Below are 21,426 nucleotides of genomic sequence, written 5' to 3' on the forward strand. Positions count from 1 at the left end.
ATTTTACCAAACATATATGACCATTATATACACCCGAACTCTCATAGCATTGTATAAGCTAAATATCATGAAATACCAATTAGCAAGGAGATGCTCGTGTGAAAAAAAAAAGAGAAAAAAAAAAGAAAAAATCAAGGAAATTTAGAATAATACTTCCTCCGTTTTTTTAAGTTGCACCATTTGAGATTTTACAATATTTATACCTCTATTTACCATTTTTTGTGATTTATTCGAAAGGAAAAATAAATCCCGTTAGATTTGTCTTGACGCCTACTCTTCAAATATCAAATTTTTATAATTTTTACGGAAGTACAATTAAAGATTTTAATGGCCAAAATGAGGAAATACAAGTTAATCTTAATGATTGACAAATTTTTTAAACATAAGGGTAAAATTGACTTTTCAATAAATTATTTGGGATACTTTTGTCAATGTGCTAGGATGTCCGTTACTTTAGCTTCCTCCTTCCTCTTTCTTACTGATTTCTCCATCATCCCTTCTCTCTCCTCACTCATTTACTAACTCAACAATGGCGCTTCTTCAACCTCACTTCACCACCACAACCACAACCACAATCACAATTATTGTCATTTGCTATCTCTTTCCCCTACACCGCCGACATCATTTCTTTCGTCATTTTCGAAAATCAAGCTCAATTGATGGAGCTTCAATGGAGGACATGGTCACCCCTACCCTTTGGGGTTGACCATGCCCTTAATTCACCCTTTATTCATAGGGTTTTAATTTTATAAGAATATATTATTATTAAGTTAGTTAGTTAGTTATAACTAACCTTTGTTTAAAATAGGCTAGTCTGACATAATTGTATTTTGTACAATTCATTTCTAATTCTTCTGAATACAATCTGACATATTCTCTCTCTCTCTAAACATCTTTCTCTTCTATATGGTATCAGAGCCATAATCTCAGCTGAGATTAGGGTTTGCGATTTTTGTCGATCATTTCCTCTGTTTTGTTAGAATTGTTTCTGAAATTCGATTGCGAAATTTCTTCGGATTGATTGAAATTTTTTTGGGTATCTTGAATTTCTTGGTGATTTGTTGTCAAATTTTCTTGAAGTTAGGGTTCATCTTCGATCGATTAATTAATCGATTTTTTTATCTTGAAGTTGTTTTTGGTGTAATTGAAGTTTTGTGCGACTGTTTCAATGGCGGCAGGAGATGCTCAGTTTCACGATAATGGTGGAAATCAATCTGGTGGAGGTAATCTTGATCATCTTTTCATTGCTTCTTCTGATAACCCAACTTCATCTTTAGTTGCGGTTCAATTTTCTGGACAAAATTTCATTAGATGGAGTAGGAGTGTAAAACGTGCTTTAGTTGCTAAGAATAAGGATGGATTCATTACTGGAAGTTTGAAGGAACCTGATATTGGTCATAGAGATCATCAGAGATGGAAGAGAGCTGACTATATGGTAGTTAGTTGGATTTTGAGTTCTATGAGTACTGAGTTAGCGGATGATTTTGCATATATTGATTTTGCATTTGATTTGTGGTCTGAATTGCATGAAAGATTTGGTTAGTCTAATGGTCCTTTGGTGTATCAATTGAAGAAGGAAATTGATGCGTTGAAACAAGAAAATCTGAGTATTATTGCTTTTTTTTTTTTACAGGAAAATATGAGTATTATTGCTTATTATGGCAAGATCAAGAAACTGTGGGATGAATTACAGAGTTTAAGGCTTTTCCTACCTATAATTGTGGAGCTCTAAACAATTGTACTTGTCAATTTCTTAAGAGATTGGCTGATCTTGAAGGAGAAGATCGTTTGATGCAGTTTTTGCTTGGACTTAATAGTAGTTTTGATTCAACAATCACTAAAATTCTGTCCATGGATTATTTACCTACGATTAATCGTGCATTATTCTCAATTGCTCAACAAATTGAGAAACAGAAGGAAGTGAGTGGTTCAGTGGAACAACTTGCTGAGACAAGTGCAATGGCAGCACAAAGAATGATGAGAAATGGAGTGCAGAAGTTTGGTCAGAACAATTCTGGTCATAATATGTTTGGTCAGAAGAAAGACTGGAAAAAGGAGAAGTTTAACAAGTGTGATCACTGTAAAGGGGCTGGGCATACCATTGATTCTTGTTTCAAAATTCATGGATATCCTGATTGGTATAATGCTATCAAAAGTAATGAAAGAGCTGGTAGACAGCAAGTGTAGGCGTCGTTTGAAGTGCGCCTACGTAAAAAGCATGTGTGAATATGCTTGGCACTCATAGGAAGTAGGAATTGACATAATACGATTAGGGACAAGGATAGTAGAGAGCCGCCAACAAGTTTTTAAAGAACTTGTAAACCGTTCACGGATCATAAAAAGGCAACCACGATAAGGGACAACGATAGGCAACAACGATTGACCCGTGAAGGTTACACCCCATTCATAATCCATGAGATTACTAACTCCATATGGTTCGGAACCACGAAAGGAGGATCGGGGATGATGGTACGAAGTGAGTCATGGAGTCACATTCGCCCGTATTGGCCTCTACTCGATTCTTATATTGAAAAGCATTCCTGTGATCTCAAAGGCATACAAACAAAATATTCAATTTGCTCTAAACTATTATTAAGCTAAATTGGTTTAATATTAATGCAACATAATTCTAAAATATTGGTGATCACTTGATTAAACAACAAGATTAAAAAGGATCCTAAACCGGTTGTCCAAATTATCTTATTAGGCGTGATTTTCAATTACATATTCTCTTTAAACATGCAATATGGTGATCATAAAAAAAATATAACAGAATAAACATTAATATTAAAACCAATTTAATCACAATTCCAACAACACAAAATTGTTAGAAAAATAATAATAATAATTAAAGAGCATGATCCTTACTTTGAATCTGTTTGTTTGCAACTACAAAATAATAAACGAGTTAGTAACTTCAAGGAAATAATAAAATAATAATTAAATTAAATTAAATTAAATTAAGTTGATTTTGGGGCCAAACCCTCAAACGATTCTACCTTTCACGCCTTGGCTTAAGGACAGAACCTCGAGTAAAATATGTACTCCTTTGAGTGCTTGAAGAAGGAATTTTGAAGTGAAAAGGGTAGGTTGCTAGTGTTTAGGTTAATAGCATAGAAGAGAGAAAATAAAAATAATAAAATTCTGGTTGCCCCGTACATCATAAATGAGGGGGTATTTATAGGGAAAATGTGCTGAGGGAGCACACGGAACCCTAAAATGATAAAAACCCTAAAAAAGTATCCCGTGACACGGTCAGACAGTACCGTGACACGATCAGACTGTACCGTCAGACGGTACACTTTCCCGTGACACGGTACAGTTTTGGAGTGACGCGGGAAATTTTCAGAAAACGGAATGAAAAACGCGTTGAGGGTTTACGCGGAAAGGACACGGAATGTCCCGTGTCATGGAAGACCTCCCGTGTCACGGGAAGTCCCACCGTCAGACGGGAAGGGTTCCCGTGACACGGTCAGACTGTACCGTGACACGGTCACTTCCAGTCCATTTTTCCGTCTAAACTCATTTTTAACCCTAATTTCTTTCGGCTTTTTAAGTGCCGATTGATAATATCGAGCTTTTTTCTGACTTTTATTATTCGGGCTAAAATAAGAAAATAATAAAATAAAAATAAATAAAATGTTTGGGCCAAAAATAATAAAATAATAAAATAAAAAGGTTTGGGCTTAAAATTAATTAATAAGCTTGGGCTAAAATTAAAACTATGCTTTTACCAAACATCAAGACTAATCCATGGGCCTTTCAAAGGTATGAATTTAATAAAATACGATTTTTTAAGCACTCTCGGGATTAAATACTAAACCCGACCAATAGAGGCGGTGAAAGGTTATTTATCATCGGGTTTGGTTTTGGGGAGACATTTTTAGGTGTCTATAGAAGCCCCCACTTTGACTGAGTTTGTAGAAACGTCAGTTTCGAAAACGATAGTCAAAGTAGCCGATAGGGACGGAGAATGATTTAAGACGTTCTGCGATCCTAAATCATTCTGTGTACGCCGATACCTGTAGAAAAATGTTAATTCCACAGATAAAAGAGTAAAGAGGTAGAATACGTATCTGACACCAGTGTATCGGTGACAAATGAGTTTGGTATTTTCCTATGCTTGAAGGAATCCACCGGATGACGTTTGTTGAAGTGCTTTCCATGCTTGAGGAAAGCCGACTGAAGAGTTTGGTAGCTTTCTAAGCCTGAAGAAAGCTACCGGATAATACTTTCCATGCCTGAGGAAAGCTACCGGATAATACTTTCCATGCCTGAGGAAAGCCGACGAACGAATTTGGTGTCATTCTATGCTTGAAGAAATCCACCGATAATGCCTTCCATGCTTGAGGAAAGCCGACAAAGGAATTTGGTGGTTTTCTATACTTGAAGAAAAATCCACTGATGATGCTTTCCATGCCTGAGGAAAGCCGACTTGGCGGTTTTCTATACTTAAAGAAAGATCCACCGATAACGCTTTCCAAGCCTGAGGAAAGCCGACTGATGAATATGGTGTCATTCTATGCTTGGAGAATTCCACCGATAATGCCTTCCATGCTTGAGGAAAGCCGATTTGGCGGTTTTCTATACTTGAAGAAAAATCCACCGGATAATACTTTCCATGCTTGAGGAAAGTCGAAAGATGATGAGATTGCAAGTCTCTGTGTATCGAGAACCTTGCGTCATGAAATGATGGTGGTCCGCTTGTCCCCGGACGTGGGCTGTAGATGGTCCGCTTGTCCCCGGACGTGGGCTGTAGATAAGACCTGCAAAAATAAATTTGCCAATGGACTCGTATGTACTGTGATTGACTTGACCACTAACTTGACCAAGTTTGACTTGATGTGACATGACATGTGTATGACTTGTGAGTGTGTGTGTGTGTGTGTCTATGTGTGTGTGCAGACTCAAGCAAACAAAGTAAAAAATTTTCGTCATTTTTTGTCATGAGTGGAGGGTACCGACTTTCTCCCGAAAAAGAAAGATGTGAAAACTGAACTTTTATTTTCGAACTTCCTTCGATGAAAACTTGGAAAAAGTTTTTGAACTTCCCCAAAATAAGGAAAGAAGTTTTGAACCTCCTCCTTGAGCAAAACGAAATGAATCGTATGGATTGAATTGCTTGTCCTGAAAATAATGTATGCATGATGCATGTTCTTAGGCCAGGAGGCTAAGGACAATTACATCATGTGACACGATAGATGAATGAACTTATGTCATGGAGCTAAGCATCATATATGGTGTAAAGAAGCGATTTTGAACGTCACTTAGGTCTGGAAGCTAAGCACGTATAGTGATTATTGCGTTGGTTAGGTCAAGGAGCTAAGCACGATATGCTTTGTATGATTAAAAATCATTGATATATAAATGTTTCTTAGCACATTATGCGAAACAATGAACATTGCTCAGGTCAGGAAGCTAAGCAAGTATACAATGTTTCTTTTACTGAATGTTGTCTTTAAATATGATGAAACATGCACAGTGTTGAAACAAGATTTCATGATAAAGGGCTCTTAAAGGGAAGGATGATTGATATGGATATGGATGTGTGAGTGAAGTGTGTGAATGTGATACTAAGGCTGGCTGCAAGGGTTATGGCGATGGAAAGAGATGTGAGAAGAGTTAAAGATGATGACTCTTTAGGCTGGGTAAGCTAAAGTGATTTGGGTTCAAGCCCCCACGTCTAGCTCTAAATGGGTAGGGATATAGAGATAAGCATTGGATATTCTTTTACTCGATCATGCATAGATATGAATATGAATGTGGCCGCACCTCGGTGTGAGGTTGCCTACGTATCCGTTAGGAATCAGGCCGAACGTAGCTCTAACCGAACTCTGCACAAGTGTATGTACACCTCAAAGAGGTCTTTTAAGGGTTGTAATGTGGTTAAGTTGATGGTTTAAGGAAGAAAGGGGTAAAAGGCTTAAGACCCGAGAGAATCCCCAAGATATGCAATTGTGTATTTGAAAATTTTGAATTTTGCAAGTTTATTTTCAACTTTTTCTTCTTTTTTTTTTCTTTTGAATCAATGTAGACAATCTCAGATCATGCGGTCCATCACTCACTTAGCATTCATGTTTCTCAGGCACGGTACCAAGCACTCGATGAGAGACGCAATTTGAGATGTGTTCATATCACAGACATTGGAACATTTGCCTTTAGACATTGTTTTATTGTTACTTTGCTGCTTTCTCTTTTTTTTTTTTTTTACTTGCTTTTTGAATGTTATACAATTACACATCTTCCAATCCCAGGGTTAAGTGAATGTGGGTTGAAGAAATGAAGGCCAAACGTTAGACGAGGCTCAAAATGGTTGATGAAGAAATGGAATGTGATTGAACGGTTAACAGGGAATGACATGGTTGCAAAGGTGCCTCAAGTCATTGGTGTACCTTGGGTTTAGTTCGGTAATTGATTTTTATTTTTTTTTTTTTATTTTTTTTTTTTTTTTTTTGCAAATGAATTCGATGATCGATTGCAAAGGAAAGGAATGCTCATTGATGGAAAAGGTAAGAAATATGACACATAGACAATACACATGGATAACGGGAACCTATGCTAGACTTATTGGGGGAGAGGGTTGATACAAGAATAAAAAAAAAAAGCATGAAATCTTGCACAAAGGATCTGTGTGCCTTGTATTCATTACTTCTTGCCGCCTGGAGGGACATGAAGTTTATTTGCATCCATCAAGTCTTGAATGACGTCCTTCAAATTCCAACATTGCTCCGTAGTGTGGCCCCTTCCTTGATGGCACTTGCAATGGGCATTGGGATTGCATTTGGCGCTCCTTTCTTCAGGTTTTGGCTCTGGAAATGGCCTAATAGGTGTGATCAAGCCTTAACTGTAAAGGCGATCAAAGGCCGCATCATAAGTCATTCCTAAAGGAGTGTAATTTCTTTTCTTCTTGGGCAATGGAGTATCAAGAGCTAACACTTCATTGAGATCAACTTGGCTTATATTGTTGGTAGTATTTTCGTGCTTAGAAGACGAAGAAGAAGGATGGTCGTTCTTCTTGTTTTTCCAAGTGTTATTATTGTTACTACCAGCAGTCTTTATTAGCTCATCCTCGATATTAATGCCGATGTCGTATACAGCTTCGAAAGTGTTCAGTGGAAGAAATTTGAGATGTTCCCTATATTTATGAGTCAGATTTTGAATAAAGAGGCGAACCATCTCTCTTTCTTTGGGGGGATCTACCAAGAGTGAAGCTGTTTCCCTCCACCTGTTCAGGTAAGCGGTGAAGCCTTCATTCTCTTTTTGTTTGAGAATGGAGAGTTCACGTTTAGAAGTTTTAGTTTGAATGTTACACTTGTAACGATTCATGAAACTTTCGGTGACATCTTGCCAAGTCGCAGTACGCTTGGCATCTAGGGAATAGAACCATTGTTGGCAAGCATGTTCTAAGGAGAGAGGGAACACCGTAGGGAAGAGTGTTACGTCCAATCCCTTAAGATCCATGGTTGCAGAGAACGCCTTCAAATGGAATATTGGATTGTTAGTAGGCTTGAACTTTGGAATATCAGCAGTGGAGAACTTTTCAGGGAGTCTGTCCTTCACATTCAAAGGAGTGGGAGGCCGTTCCACATAAGTGAAATCCTCAGAAATCTTACTCATTTGTTCCTTCAGTTTGTCAAGGGTGGAAACAGTGACCTTGTTTTGTTCCATGGTAGTGACCCTAGTGGTAAGGGTTTGCATCATGGAAGACAGTGCCTCAATGGATTTGTTGATGTTCTCAATGTCTTCTTTAGTGGCCATTGAAAGGTGATGAGTAACGGAGATGACAAAGTTCTTTTTGAACGCCTATTAGATCTGAGAGATTGTTGCGGTAATGGCTCGAACCGTATTGATCTATCTCTGTTCCTTGAACAAGTACTGTGAAATAAAATAATTCACTTAATTGTTTGACTCATTGCTCAAGATAGGAAAGGAAGGAAAAAAATAGACATTTGAAAACAGGTGAGAAAACTCCACTCATTTTTTATTATGACGAAAAAAGGGTGCATGAACCTAATATACGATCATAAACGACCTGGTGCACGACTCGAGTCGGAACATAAAGAAAGTGTGTGGACTATACTTGACTCGTGAGTGACTAAGTGATGTTATAAGACTCGTGGTATGATCGTATGGCTAGACATGTGAACAATAACCAAAATGACTGACGCGAGGACAAAATTAACACGGAAGACTTGACTGACGCTTTTTTTTTTTTTTTTTTAAATTCCACCGTGTCACGGTGGAAATTTGCCGTGACACGGTGGAAATTTGCCGTGACACGGTAGGGTTTCCCGTGGCGCGGCAGTCATTCCCGTGCCACAGTAGATGCTGACGTGGCACGGGTTTTTTTTTTTTTTTTTTTTTTTTTTTGCCGTGACACGGGAACTTCTCCCGTCAGACGGGATAAAATCCCGTGTCACGGGAATTTTTTTTTTTTTTGCCGTCACACGGGATAAAATCCCGTGTCACGGGAATTTTTTTTTTTTTTTTTTTTTTTTTGCCGTGACACGGGAACTTCTCCCGTCATACGGGATAAAATTCCGTGTCACGGGAATATTTTTTTTTTTTTAAAATCTATAATTTAGAAATTCTACTTGTTTATTTTTAAAGGGAGGATACCATCCGACTTACTCCGAAAAAAAAAACGACACAAAAACAAGACTTCCCTAAAATACGGTCAAAAAAGTGGTGCACGACTTAAAGCAAAAAGTGTGTGAACACGACATGTGAGTGATTAAGTGAAGTTATAGACGCGTGTTTTGACCGTATAGCTAGACACGACTCATAACTGGACACAGCATTCGCACAAAAATCGAGAAAAAGACTGACAGGACACTTTCCTTGGCACCGTGTCACGGTGCAGACTGTCGTGACACGGTGCGGTCTACCGTCAGACGGTAAACTTTCCCGTGTCACGGCACTGTTCACCGTGACACGACAGAACATGCCGTGACACGGTGCGCAGTTCCAGGTCAGTTTTGTGATATTTTCAGATTTTAATCGATTTTAAGTCCGTACTAATTACTATGTGAGAATAAAAACCCTCGGTCATGGGTTAAACAAAAAGAGCAAACGCGTGAGGGTTAGCACCAAACAACCACATAGCATTTAGGCACGATGATGTAAAAAAAAAAAAGTTCGCAACCTAAAGTCAAGATCTATGTTCAACTATTGGTCAAGCTTTGGGTGTCAAAAAGGGTACCATGGTTAAGAGTTTGGACGCGTTAGCAAGGCAGCCTCCCTTGAGGGTGTATGCCAACGGGCGGCTCCGCGAGTTCGTGATGAAATCGAACTCGACTCCATGGTTTGGGTGGATTTAATGACTCGGATGAACCCTTATTGCCATGAGCGTTTTTGGGTCGATAGAGCTTAAATCCCCCGGAGCTAAGACGCATGTAGAACACATACGTTTTTTCAGAAAAATCGAAGGAAGTCGACTGTGAGAAAAGAAAATAAGCCACCGGACTGATTTTAGGACTACCGTGACACGGCAGACTCTGCCGTGACACGGCAGTCAGAAAATCTGACTGGTGCCCTGTTTGCTTTTGCGCGCAATCAAGTTATCCAATTTTTCCTACAGGACAGACCTGAATGCGACGTTAAAACGTCTATGCAGATGCAAAAATGCCAAATTAATCACAGGAATATTTTTTTCAGGAATCTTTCAAGTCTCATCCACTCATCTTAATTAAATATCGATCACTCAAATCGATAAATAATTAAGAATCCTCCCCAGCGGAGTCGCCAAATTGTAGGCGTCGTTTGAAGTGCGCCTACATAAAAAGCATGTGTGAATATGCTTGGCACTCATAGGAAGTAGGAATTGACATAATACGATTAGGGACAAGGAAAGTAGGGAGCCGCCAACAAGTTTTTAAGGAACTTGTAAACCGTTAACGGATCATAAAAAGGCAACCACGATAAGGGACAACGATAGGCAACAACGATTGACCCGTGAAGGTTACACCCCATTCATAATCCATGAGATTACTAACTCCATATGGTTCAGAACCACGAAAGGAGGATCGGGGATGATGGTACGAAGTGAGTCATGGAGTCACATTCGCCCGTATTGGCCTCTACTCGATTCTTATATTGAAAAGCATTCCTGTGATCTCAAAGGCATACAAACAAAATATTCAATTTGCTCCAAACTATTATTAAGCTAAATTGGTTTAATATTAATGCAACATAATTCTAAAATATTGGTGATCACTTGATTAAACAACAAGATTAAAAAGGATCCTAAACCGGTTGTCCAAATTATCTTATTAGGCGTGATTTTCAATTACATATTCCCTTTAAACATGCAATATGGTGATCATAAAAAAAATATAACAGAATAAACATTAATATTAAAACCAATTTAATCACAATTCTAACAACACAAAATTGTTAGAAAAATAATAATAATAATAATAATAATAAAAGAGCATGATCCTTACTTTGAATCTGTTTGTTTGCAACTACAAAATAATAAACGAGTTAGTAACTTCAAGGAAATAATAAAACAATAATTAAATTAAATTAAATTAAATAAAGTTGATTTTGGGGCCAAACCCTCAAACGATTCTACCTTTCACGCCTTGGCTTAAGGACAGAACCTCGAGTAAAATATGGACTCCTTTGAGAGCTTGAAGAAGGAATTTTGAAGTGAAAAGGGTAGGCTAGTGTTTAGGTTAATAGCATAGAAGAGAGAAAATAAAAATAATAAAATTCTGGTTGCCCCGTACATCAGAAATGAGGGGGTATTTATAGGGAAAATGTGCTGAGAGAGCACACGGAACCCTAAAATGATAAAAACCCTAAAAAAGTATCCCGTGACACGGTCAGATTGTACCGTGACACGGTCAGACTGTACCGTCAGACGGTACACTTTCCCGTGACACGGTACAGTTTTGGAGTGACGCGGGAAATTTTCAGAAAACGGAATGAAAAACGCGTTGAGGGTTTACGCGGAAAGGACACGGAACGTCACGTGTCACGGTAGACCTCCCGTGTCACGGGAAGTCCCACCGTCAGACGGGAAGGGTTCCCGTGACACGGTCAGACTGTACCGTGACACGGTCACTTCCAGTCCATTTTTTCGTCTAAATTCATTTTTAACCCTAATTTCTTTCGGCTTTTTAAGTGTCGATTGATAATTTCGGGCTTTTTTCTGACTTTTATTATTCGGGCTAAAATAAGAAAATAATAAAATAAAAATAAATAAAATGTTTGGGCCAAAAATAATAAAATAATAAAATAAAAAGGTTTGGGCTTAAAATTAATTAATAAGCTTGGGCTAAAATTAAAACTATGCTTTTACCAAACATCAAGACTAATCCATGGGCCTTTCAAAGGTATGAATTTAATAAAATACGATTTTTTAAGCACTCTCGGGATTAAATACTAAACCCGACCAATAGATGCGGTGAAAGGTTATTTATCATCGGGTTTGGTTTTGGGGAGACATTTTTAGGTGTCTACAACAAGCTAGTGGGCAAAGAATGGCAACAAATTTTCATGCTGGACAAGATCCTGATTCTCCTCTTGATTCTGATGGTAACATTGATAATTCTGAGATAAGTTTAGAGATGATGAGTGCTATTTGTCAAGAAGTGATGAGGACTATGAAAGGGAAGCAACCTACTGGTGATACTGGATCAACTTTTGCTAAATTTGCAGGTAATGATACTCTTACTTGTGTTTTTAGTAAAACTGGTGAAAATTACTTATGGATTGTGGATTCTGGTGCTTGTGATCATATGGTGTTTGATGAAAGTATGCTTGCGAATAAGAGATTTCTGGATAAACCTATCAAAGTTGTTTTACTAGATGGTACATATAAGTTTGTTAAAATGGTGGGTGATGTATGTTTGAATGAGAACTTGACATTGAATGATGTTATGCTAGTTGAAGGATTTAAGCATAATTTGCTGTCTATAGGTAGACTCATTGATCAGTCAGGAGTAAAGGTTTTCTTTATTAGAAATGGATGTTATTTTCAGGGCCTTTCTAATGAAGAGATAGTTAGACATGGTAGAAGACATAATGGTCTGTATTATTTCACTAAGGAGGTGACAGAGAAGAATGAAGCTGTAGGTAGTAGTATTAATATGAATAATGTAGTAAGTTGCAATAATGTTGATAATAAACAATTGTCTGTTTTACCATATAAGACTGCTACTAGTAATGTTGATAAGGAGAATAAGGTGAGCTTGGATGTTTTACATGCTAGACTAGGACATGTTTCTCTGTCCAAGATGAAACAATTACATGTTTGTGATTGTACTGGTTTAAAGGAATATAATTGTGTTGTTTGTTTACATGCAAAGCAACATAAATTTCCTTTTCATGTTAGCAACAGTAGAGCAGTTGAAGTGTTTGATCTCATTCACATTGATTTATGGGGTCCCTATAGGGTTAAGGCATTGAGTGGTGCTTCCTATTTTCTCACTATTTTAGATGATCATAGTAGAGTGACTTGGACTTCTTTGTTACACAATAAAATGCAAGTGGTGAAAACTGTTAGTGATTTTCTATCTATGGTTGAAACTCAGTTTCAGAAGAAGGTTAAGGTGGTTAGATCAGACAATGGTACTGAATTGGTAAAAGAGCAATGTATGGATTTATTTGGTAGTAAGGGTATCATACATCAAAAAAGTGTGCCTAAGGTGCCTCAACAGAATGGTAGAGTTGAAAGAAAACATAGGCATTTGCTTGAAGTTGCTAGAGCCATAAGATTTCATGCAAATTTGCCTAAGAAGTTTTGGGGAGATTGTGTTTTGTCTGCTACTTATCTGATAAATAAGATGCCTGTGAAGATCCTGAATTAGAAGACACCTTATGAAATTTTATTTCATAAAGTTCCTTCTTATAATGAGTTGAGAATTGTTGGTTGTCTTTGTTATGCTTATTACATGAGCATTAACAAGGATAAATTTGATTCAAGAGCTAGAAGGTGTATTTTCATTGGATATCCTTTTGGACAAAAGGCAGTCAAGCTATATGATTTAGACTCTCACACAACTTTTGTGTCTAGAGATGTGACTTTCTTTGAAACAGTTTTTCCTTTTCAAGAAGATACAGTTTCAGCAAAGTGTCCAGTTCCTTATACATACAAAATTGTTTCCTTCAGTTCTGATTCTGAAGTTCCTAATTTTGTTCAGAATCAAAATCTCAATACTTCTGATTCTTCTTCAAATTCTCATGTGTCTGTATTTGAAGAAAATGTGATAGAACCTCTTATTAGTTCTGCTGATTCTGTTCCACAACAATCTATTTCTTCTTCTCCTGACACTGATATTCCTTTTGTTAGTGTGTTTATTCCTAGAACTTCTTCCAGACCTGTTATTCCTTCTTCAAAGTTGAATAATTTTGTTACAACCTATATTCCTCATAAGAATAATGATCAACACTCTCAATCTTTATCTTTTGCTGTGAATTCTAATCAAATTGTTGAGCCTAAGAATTACAATCAGGCTAAGAATGATCCAAACTGGATTAATGCTATGAATAAAGAGATACAAGCACTGGAAGATAATGAAACTTGGGATTTGACTTTTTTACCTAAAGGTAAAAAGGCTATAGGGTCTAAATGGGTGTATAAGACCAAGCTGAATCCAGATGGGACTGTTGAGAGATACAAAGGAAGAGTTGTTGCTATTGGTTATCAACAGGTTGAAGGACAAGATTTCACTCAGACTTTTTCTCCTGTTGCTAAACTAGCTACTGTCAGAGTAGTAATTGTTGTAGCTACTTCTAAGGGTTGGCCTCTTTGTCAGCTTGATGTAAATAATGCTTTCCTTCATGGATATCTGGATGAAGAAGTGTATATGCTGCCTCCTGCTGGCTATACAAAGACAAAAGAAGGGCAAGTTTGTAGATTGAAGAAGTCCATTTATGGTCTTAAACAAACATCAAGACAATGGAACAAGGAATTGAGTAAATTTTTGAAAAATCTGGGATTTCAGCAATCAAAACAAGATTATTCCTTGTTTACAAGAAGACTAGATGGTGAATTTCTTGTGATTCTAGTGTATGTTGATGATATGTTAGTCACTGGTACTTCTGGAATTCAGATTGAAGGTGTTAAAGAAGCTCTAGATAAAGCCTTTACTATCAAGGATCTTGGAAGTTTGAAGTATTTTTTGGGTATTGAAGTCACAAGGAATGCTGAAGGTACTTTTCTTTCCCAAAGAAAATACATTAAAGATATTCTGACTGATGCTAGTATGGATGATTGTGTTCCTGCTGTTGTTCCTATGATTACTGGTCTAAAACTGTCTATTGACAGTGGAGAAGTGTTGCAAGATCCTGAAGTCTACAGAAGATTGGTTGGTAGATTGTTATACTTGGGTATAACTAGACCTGATTTGTCTTATTCTATTCAGCACCTTAGTCAATTTATGCACAATTCAAGGGCTCCTCATCTTAGAGCTGTTTTGCATGTTTTAAGGTATCTTAAGGGTACAATAGACTCTGGACTTTGGTATTCTGCAAGTTCAGGCTTGAATATGCAAGGTTTCAGTTATACATATTGGGGTGGATGTCAGTTTAGCAGCAGATCCTTAAGTGCATACACTGTGTTTCTTGGATCATGTTTGGTTTCTTGGAAAACCAAAAAGCAGAGGAGTGTCAGTAAATCTTCTGCTAAATCAGAATACGGAAGCATGTCTGTTACTGGTAGTGAAATGGAGTGGCTTCGTGATTTATTAGAAGACTTACAGGTGAAGATCAATTTCCCTGTAACTTTGTTTTGTGATAACGGTTGATCTTAAGTTTTGATGATGACTCAAGGAACCTAAGCAAACCCAAAGGAGCTTTAACTTTTGTCTATTAGCTTTGATGTATTGACAGGTTTTATATGCAACGAAGTTCTAGAGTCAGAATGGAGCATGGAACAAGGTCTAAGGATGAGCTATGGATAAGCATAGAAGACAATCAGAAGCCAAGTTCCTTGAGTGAGGAACTGAAGCTTCAGAGTCGAAGCTTCACAGTGTGTCAAGGAGTCTAATGTATCTTTATTGATTATTTTAGGCTTCTTGTATATATGTTAAGTACATGGCTAGTTGATAGGGTTTAAGTGGATTTGATTTTATTTATTAAAGATTTTATTTTCCATATTTTAACTCAGTTATTTTCGAAAAATATCTTTTTGAGTTAAATTATCTTTTTTTGTTAAAAAGATTTTCTGTTTTAATTGTATCTCATTATTTGGAAAATCTGACTAGGAGAATAATCTTTCAAACGTATGGTTTACTTTGTCAAAGGAAGTTGAGAAAAATTAGGAAGCCAGTAAAACACTTCCTGATAAATCATTTGACTTGCTGCCCAAGCTCCCACGAACTGCACTTCCTAGTTTCATGGAGGTTGTGGCTTAGTGGAAGTTGAGGCAAACGGAAATGTTTTTAACTTCCCTTTATTTCCTATAAATAGGATCAGTTTTCTGTTGACAAAATACACTTGAGCATTACAGTCTTTTAGCTTTTGAAAAAGAGTCATAATCCACTTAATTCCTTGAGTGTCTTTGTACTTAGCAATTTAGAGTTTAATCTTTGAGTTGTATTGGGTTAGAGTTTGGGGGAACTCTAAGAGTGTTTTATTGCTTTGAGTGAAGCAAGGAGAAAAAGAGAGAGTTGAGAGTTCGACTGATGGAGGGATCAGTTGAAGGGAGCTTAAGTTCATAGAGGAACTTGAGTTTAGAGTCTTAATTTGTAATAGGTGGTTTTCCCTATTATTATTAAGAATTGAGTTTAAAATCCCTTGTAGTCGTGGTTTTTCTTCTTGATTAGGGCCAAGAAGTTTTCCACATAAAATCTCTCTTTGCACTTTTAGTTTTTATTCGAGTTCCTTTATAAATTCCGCAAAAATTACCCTAGTTCCTCTACAATACAATCCCCCCCCTCTTGTATTGTTCATTCGAGTCAACAATAACACTTCAGCAGAACACCTAGCTCAAAATCCCATGTTTCAAAATCCCATGTTTCTAAGAAGCCTCCCTCAAGATGAGAGATGGAGAGCCAAGGTAACAACCTTACAAGAAACAAAGGACTTCACAAAGTTCAACATTGAGCAACTTGCTGGTTCCCTCATGATTCATGAGTTGCACCTAGGAACAAGCAACAGTGAAGGAAACCGAGGAAAAGGCTTGGCTCTCAAAGCTGGAGATCAAGAGGACTCTGAAGTCAATGAAGAAGAGGCTGCAATGCTGGTGAGAAGGTTCAAAAGAATGTTCAACCGAAACAACAGGTCAAGGAACTTCACCAAGAAACCCTCTACTTCAAAGACTGACTCTGGTTGTCACAAATGTGGATCTCTAGAACACTTAATTTGTGAGTGTCCACTTTGGGATACAGAGAAAGGTAAAGGGAAGGCAAAGGAACTAGTTAAGAGCAACTACAACAAAACTCCTTTCAACAAAACAGACATTAGGAAGGCTATGATTGCTGCCTGGGGAGATTCGGAAAGTGAGGATGAAGAGGAACAACCTGAAGAAGAAACAACTCATCTGTGTTTGATGGCCAAACGCGATGAAAAGGCTTACAATGATGAGCTTGCTAAAGAGGTATTCCTTGATCCTAATGTGCTTAAGACTTATACTAAAGATGCTCTCATTGATTTAGTATTTGAAATGGAAGATGAGTGGACTCACACTAGTATTCGTCTAGGTGAATGTCAAAGAGCTTTCAAAGTCTGCAAGGAACACAGTACGTGGATTGAGAATCAACGAACTGATGTTCAAAGTAGATTTTTTGAACTTTTTGACAAGAATCTTCTCTTAAAAGAAATGAATGAGAAACTCAAGTTTGAAAATATCATGGTTAATGTAGAACTGACTCAATACAAACTTGCTAATGCTGAAGTGTCTCCAAGTTCCTCCTCTGAATCTTTGCCAAAAGTTAATGAGGATTTTGAAAAATTAAAATATGATCTTGACGAGTTAAGAATTGAAAAGGCAAAATTGGAAAAGGAACTTGAGCTTCGAAAAGAAAGAAGCATTAGTCGGTTTGGAATTCCTAAGTGGATTGAGAATGCTCAAACCAAAAGAATTGAAGGTCTAGGATTCACACGTTCTAAGCATAAGGGCAAGAAAAAATATGTAGACCTGCCTAGCTATAAAGTATGTACTTTCTGTGGTAAAACTGGTCATCTTGTTGCTACTTGTAACAAGAAGGAACAGTTTGTTAGCAAGAATGTTAGGCAAGTTTGGGTAAAGAAATCTAATATTGCTTCAACGTCCAAGGAACCCAAGGAAACCTGGGTTCCTGAATCTAACCAATAAGTTCTTTTGCAGGTCCTAGTGAGGGGGAACAACACGTGGTACCTCGACAGTGGTTGTTCAAAGAATATGACAGGAGATAAATCAAAGTTTCTCTCACTAGAGGCCTATCCAGGAGGAACTGTGACCTTTGGAGACAACAAAAAGGGTGAAGTAATTGCTAAAGGAAAAGTAGGAAGGTCCAGTTCTCATTCAATAGAAAATGTACTTTTGGTCGAGGGTTTGATGCACAATTTGCTGAGCATATCACAATTTTGTGATAAAGGAAACTCTGTAAGTTTTACCTCTGATTCATGCAACATCATTAATGATAAAACAGGAAGGGTTGTTCTTGAAGGAACTAGAAAAGGGAACACATACATTGTGGATCTAAATTCTGTTCCAAGGAACAACCTTACCTACCTGAGTGCCATTAATGATGATCCTTTATTATGGCATAGACGTTTTGGACATGCTAGCTTCTCACTCATGGATAAACTTAGAGCAAGGAACTTGGTTATAGGGCTTCCCAGTCAAGTTCCTCATACAACATATCTTTGATGCATGTGTGAGAGGCAAGCAAGTCAGGTCTTCTTTTAAAAGCAAAAACATGGTCAGCACCACAAAGCCATTGGAGCTAATTCATATGGATTTGTGTGGTCCCATGCGTGTTCAAAGTAGAAGTGGAAAGAAATATGTTTTAGTTATTATTGATGATTTTTCTAGATTTACTTGGGTGATTTTTTTGTCTAGCAAAGATGAAACTTTTGATGAATTTGTGTCCTTTGCCAAAAGAGTACAAAAGTCAAGTGGAAATCAAATTATCCACATTCGATCAGATCATGGAACTGAGTTTGAGAATTCAAGATTCGATGACTTTTGCAAAGAGAATGGCATGGATCATAACTTTTCAGCCCCAAGAACTCCTCAACAGAACGGAGTTGTTGAAAGGAAGAACAGGACTCTAGAAGACATGGCAAGAGCTATGCTCATAGCAAGTGGTCTTCCAAGGAACTTCTGGGCTGAAGCTATTAATACTGCTTGTTATATTATTAATAGAGTTATGATGAGACCAATCATCAATAAGACTCCTTATGAACTGTTTAAGGGCAGGAAACCCAATATTTCTCACTTTCGAGCTTTTGGATGCAGGTGCTTTGTTCATAATAATGGGAAAAGGAACATAGGAAAATTTGATGAAAGAAGTGATGAAGTTGTGTTCCTTGGCTATGCATCAAATAGCAAAGCTTATAGAGTTTACAATAAAAATACATTGTGTGTAGAAGAAAGCATTCATGTGATATTTGATGAATCTAATATGTTTATGAATGTGCAGGAACAAGACAATAATGATTATGAAATTGGTATGATTATAGACAGGGAAGAAGAGGAAACCTCCAAGCAAACCAAGGAAGTAAGAGAGGAACCAGAGCAAGAACATCAAGAAAATGCTGAAGTTCCTAATCAAGAAACCCCGGAGGAACAAGATCATGGAGAATCTGGCAACGAGGAAAATGCAAAAGAAACTGAAGAAGATCGAAGTGCCTCAAATAGGAGTTCCTGCCAGAGAGTTTCAACCAAAGCCATTCAAATATCAAGGCTCTCATCCAACAGACCTTATTATAAGTGATATTGGTAGAGGAACTCAGACCAGATCTCAGATGAGGAACTTCTGTGCCTTTAAAGCCTTCCTATCCATTATTGAGCCAAGAAATCATGATGAAGCACTGAAGGATGCTGAGAGGATAATTGCCATGCAAGATGAACTCAATGAGTTCGAGAGGAACAAGGTCTGGCATCTTGAAGAGAAACCTGAACACAAAAAGGTTATAGGTCTCAAGTGGGTATTAAGGAACAAACTGGATGAATATGAAACAATTGTAAGAAACAAGGCAAGACTTGTTGTGAAGGGCTACAATCAACAAGAAGGTATTGACTTTGAAGAAACTTTTGCTCCTGTTGCTAGATTAGAAGCTATTAGAATTTTAATTGCTTTTGCCTCGTTTATGGGTTTCAAACTATATCAAATGGATGTAAAGTGTGCTTTCCTAAATGGTTTTCTTGAAGAAGAGGTGTTCGTGGAACAACCTCCTGGTTTTGAAAATCCCCAATTTCCTAATCATGTCTTTAAGCTTGATAAATCTCTTTATGGGCTGAAACAAGCACCTAGAGCTTGGTATGAAAGGCTCTCTAAGTTCCTTCTTCAAAATGATTTTAAAAGAGGTAAAGTAGATAAAACTTTGTTTTTAAAATCTGAAGGAACTGACTTACTAGTTGTTCAAATATATGTTGATGATATTATTTTTGGAGCAACTAACGAAAACTTGTGCAAGTACTTTGCTGAGCTAATGAGTAGTGAATTTGAGATAAGCATGATGGGGGAACTCAACTTCTTTCTTGGACTACAAATCAAACAAACGGAAAGAGGTATTGCAATTCACCAACAAAAGTATGTCAAGGAACTACTGAAGAAATATAACCTTGACCAAGCAAAGACCAACCATACACCAATGGGAATAGGCACAAGGTTAGATGAAGATCTACAAGGAACTAGTGTAGATCAAACCAGATATAGAGGTATGATCGGATCCCTTCTTTATTTAACTGCTAGTAGACCTGACATTGCATTTAGTGTTGGCCTATGTGCTAGGTTTCAATAGAATCCTAAAGAATCTCATCTTACAGCAGTTAAAAGGATTCTAAGATACCTCAAAGGAACTGACAATCTCTGTCTCTTCTATCCTAGAAGTGATACTTTTGATTTAAAAGGTTTTGCAGATGATGACTATGCAGGAGATTTGGTGAACAGGAAAAGTACTTCAGGAATGATTCAGTTCCTCAGACCATGTCTAGTTTCTTGGGGCTCCAAGAAACAAAATACAGTGGCCCTATCAACTGCTGAAGCTGAGTATGTGGCTGCCGCAGCTTGTTGTTCCCAAGTTCTTTGGATTAAACAACAGTTAAGAGACTATGGTATGAAGTATGATTGCATTCCTATTTATTGTGATAATACGAGTGCTATATGTATTTCAAAAGATCCAGTTCATCATTCTCGTGTGAAGCATATTCACATAAGGCATCATTTTCTTAAGGATAATGTGGAAAAAGGCTTAATTAAGTTAGATTTTTGTGATACTGAAAATCAAATTGCTGACATTCTTACTAAGCCTTTGAGCAGGGATAAATTTGAAAAGATGCGCATGGAACTTGGAATGATACAATTGAGTTAAGAAGACCTCAATCAAGTTACCCCAAAGGTATAAATCAACTATGTATGCAATGTATGTCTTACACAATATGAATATGTGAAAACATAGTCCTAAGCATTAGAATGTATGGCATTGCATATAGGATTGTGGCTGTATGTGAAGAAATCAAATTGCATTAGGCATGTCCGTATTATAACAAACTATGTTGATTTGTTCCTAGTTCCTCCGAAATAATCTATAAGATTTTGCTCTATCTTTTTGTGAATTAATTAACTAGTCAGTTGATTAATTTTATCTACTTAAAATCTTATCTTTTATTTTGAATTATCCTTCATTGCTTATTTTTTAAATTTCAAATTCAATCCTCAAAATTGTTGATTAAATACCTGTGACTGTTTGCATTCAATTCAAAGTTTCTGATCAAAAATTATCTTCAATTAAACCTAAACCCTTCATGTCAAATCACATTAAAATCTAACCAAGTGAAAAGTATTGTGTCATCCTTCATCAATCAACACCTATCCCATTCAATTAACCATCTACACCATTCCACCGACCTAACTCACCCCTCTAAATTCCACCACTATATAATGAAACCAAACCCTAACCACTGTTCCTCACCACCTCACTCCGTAAAATACACACTCATATTTAGTGACACCTCTCCAATTCCCATGGAAATCTCACCCAAAATTCAAAACTCTCCTCAAAAGGAATCACCCATGGAAATAGAGACTGAAACTTCAGTCAAAGCCGTTGTTGAAAAACCCCAAAACAAACCCATGGCTCGTAGTGATTCGAAAAAGAGAAAGATCGAGGTTGAAGAAGAATTGGACTATGAGGAACTGGGTGAACCAATTCAGGGGGAAAAGTCGAAGTCAGCTGCTGTCAAAAGACTTGAAGCCAGCTCTGAACGATTCATTCCTGGGTTTTGTATAAACCTAAAGTGGTGCGAATCGAGTAAGTACTTTGAAC

At 37.3% G+C, this 21,426-nt stretch overlaps 1 protein-coding gene across 1 annotated transcript; it reads left to right on the top strand.

Annotated features, from left to right (window-relative positions):
• The first annotated feature begins 1,168 nt into the window (after positions 1-1,168).
• LOC145628085 (uncharacterized) lies at positions 1,169-2,187 on the top strand. The gene is made up of 2 exons (XM_081680411.1): positions 1,169-1,538; positions 1,694-2,187. Exons 1-2 carry the CDS (start codon positions 1,169-1,171, stop codon positions 2,185-2,187), a joined length of 864 nt encoding a protein of 287 aa, XP_081536537.1.
• The last annotated feature ends 19,239 nt before the right edge of the window (positions 2,188-21,426 follow it).

This window comes from Chenopodium album, chromosome 4, assembly GCF_948465745.1.
Source record: "Chenopodium album chromosome 4, dcCheAlbu1.1, whole genome shotgun sequence".
Lineage (NCBI taxonomy): Eukaryota > Viridiplantae > Streptophyta > Magnoliopsida > Caryophyllales > Amaranthaceae > Chenopodium > Chenopodium album.

Bases quoted from the DNA above. Each gene is read 5' to 3' on its own strand.
- LOC145628085 (XM_081680411.1), top strand. From the start codon at position 1,169: ATGGCGGCAGGAGATGCTCAGTTTCACGATAATGGTGGAAATCAATCT. The intron at 1,539-1,693 runs GTTAGTCTAATG...GATGAATTACAG, and splicing joins TGAATTGCATGAAAGATTTG to AGTTTAAGGCTTTTCCTACC.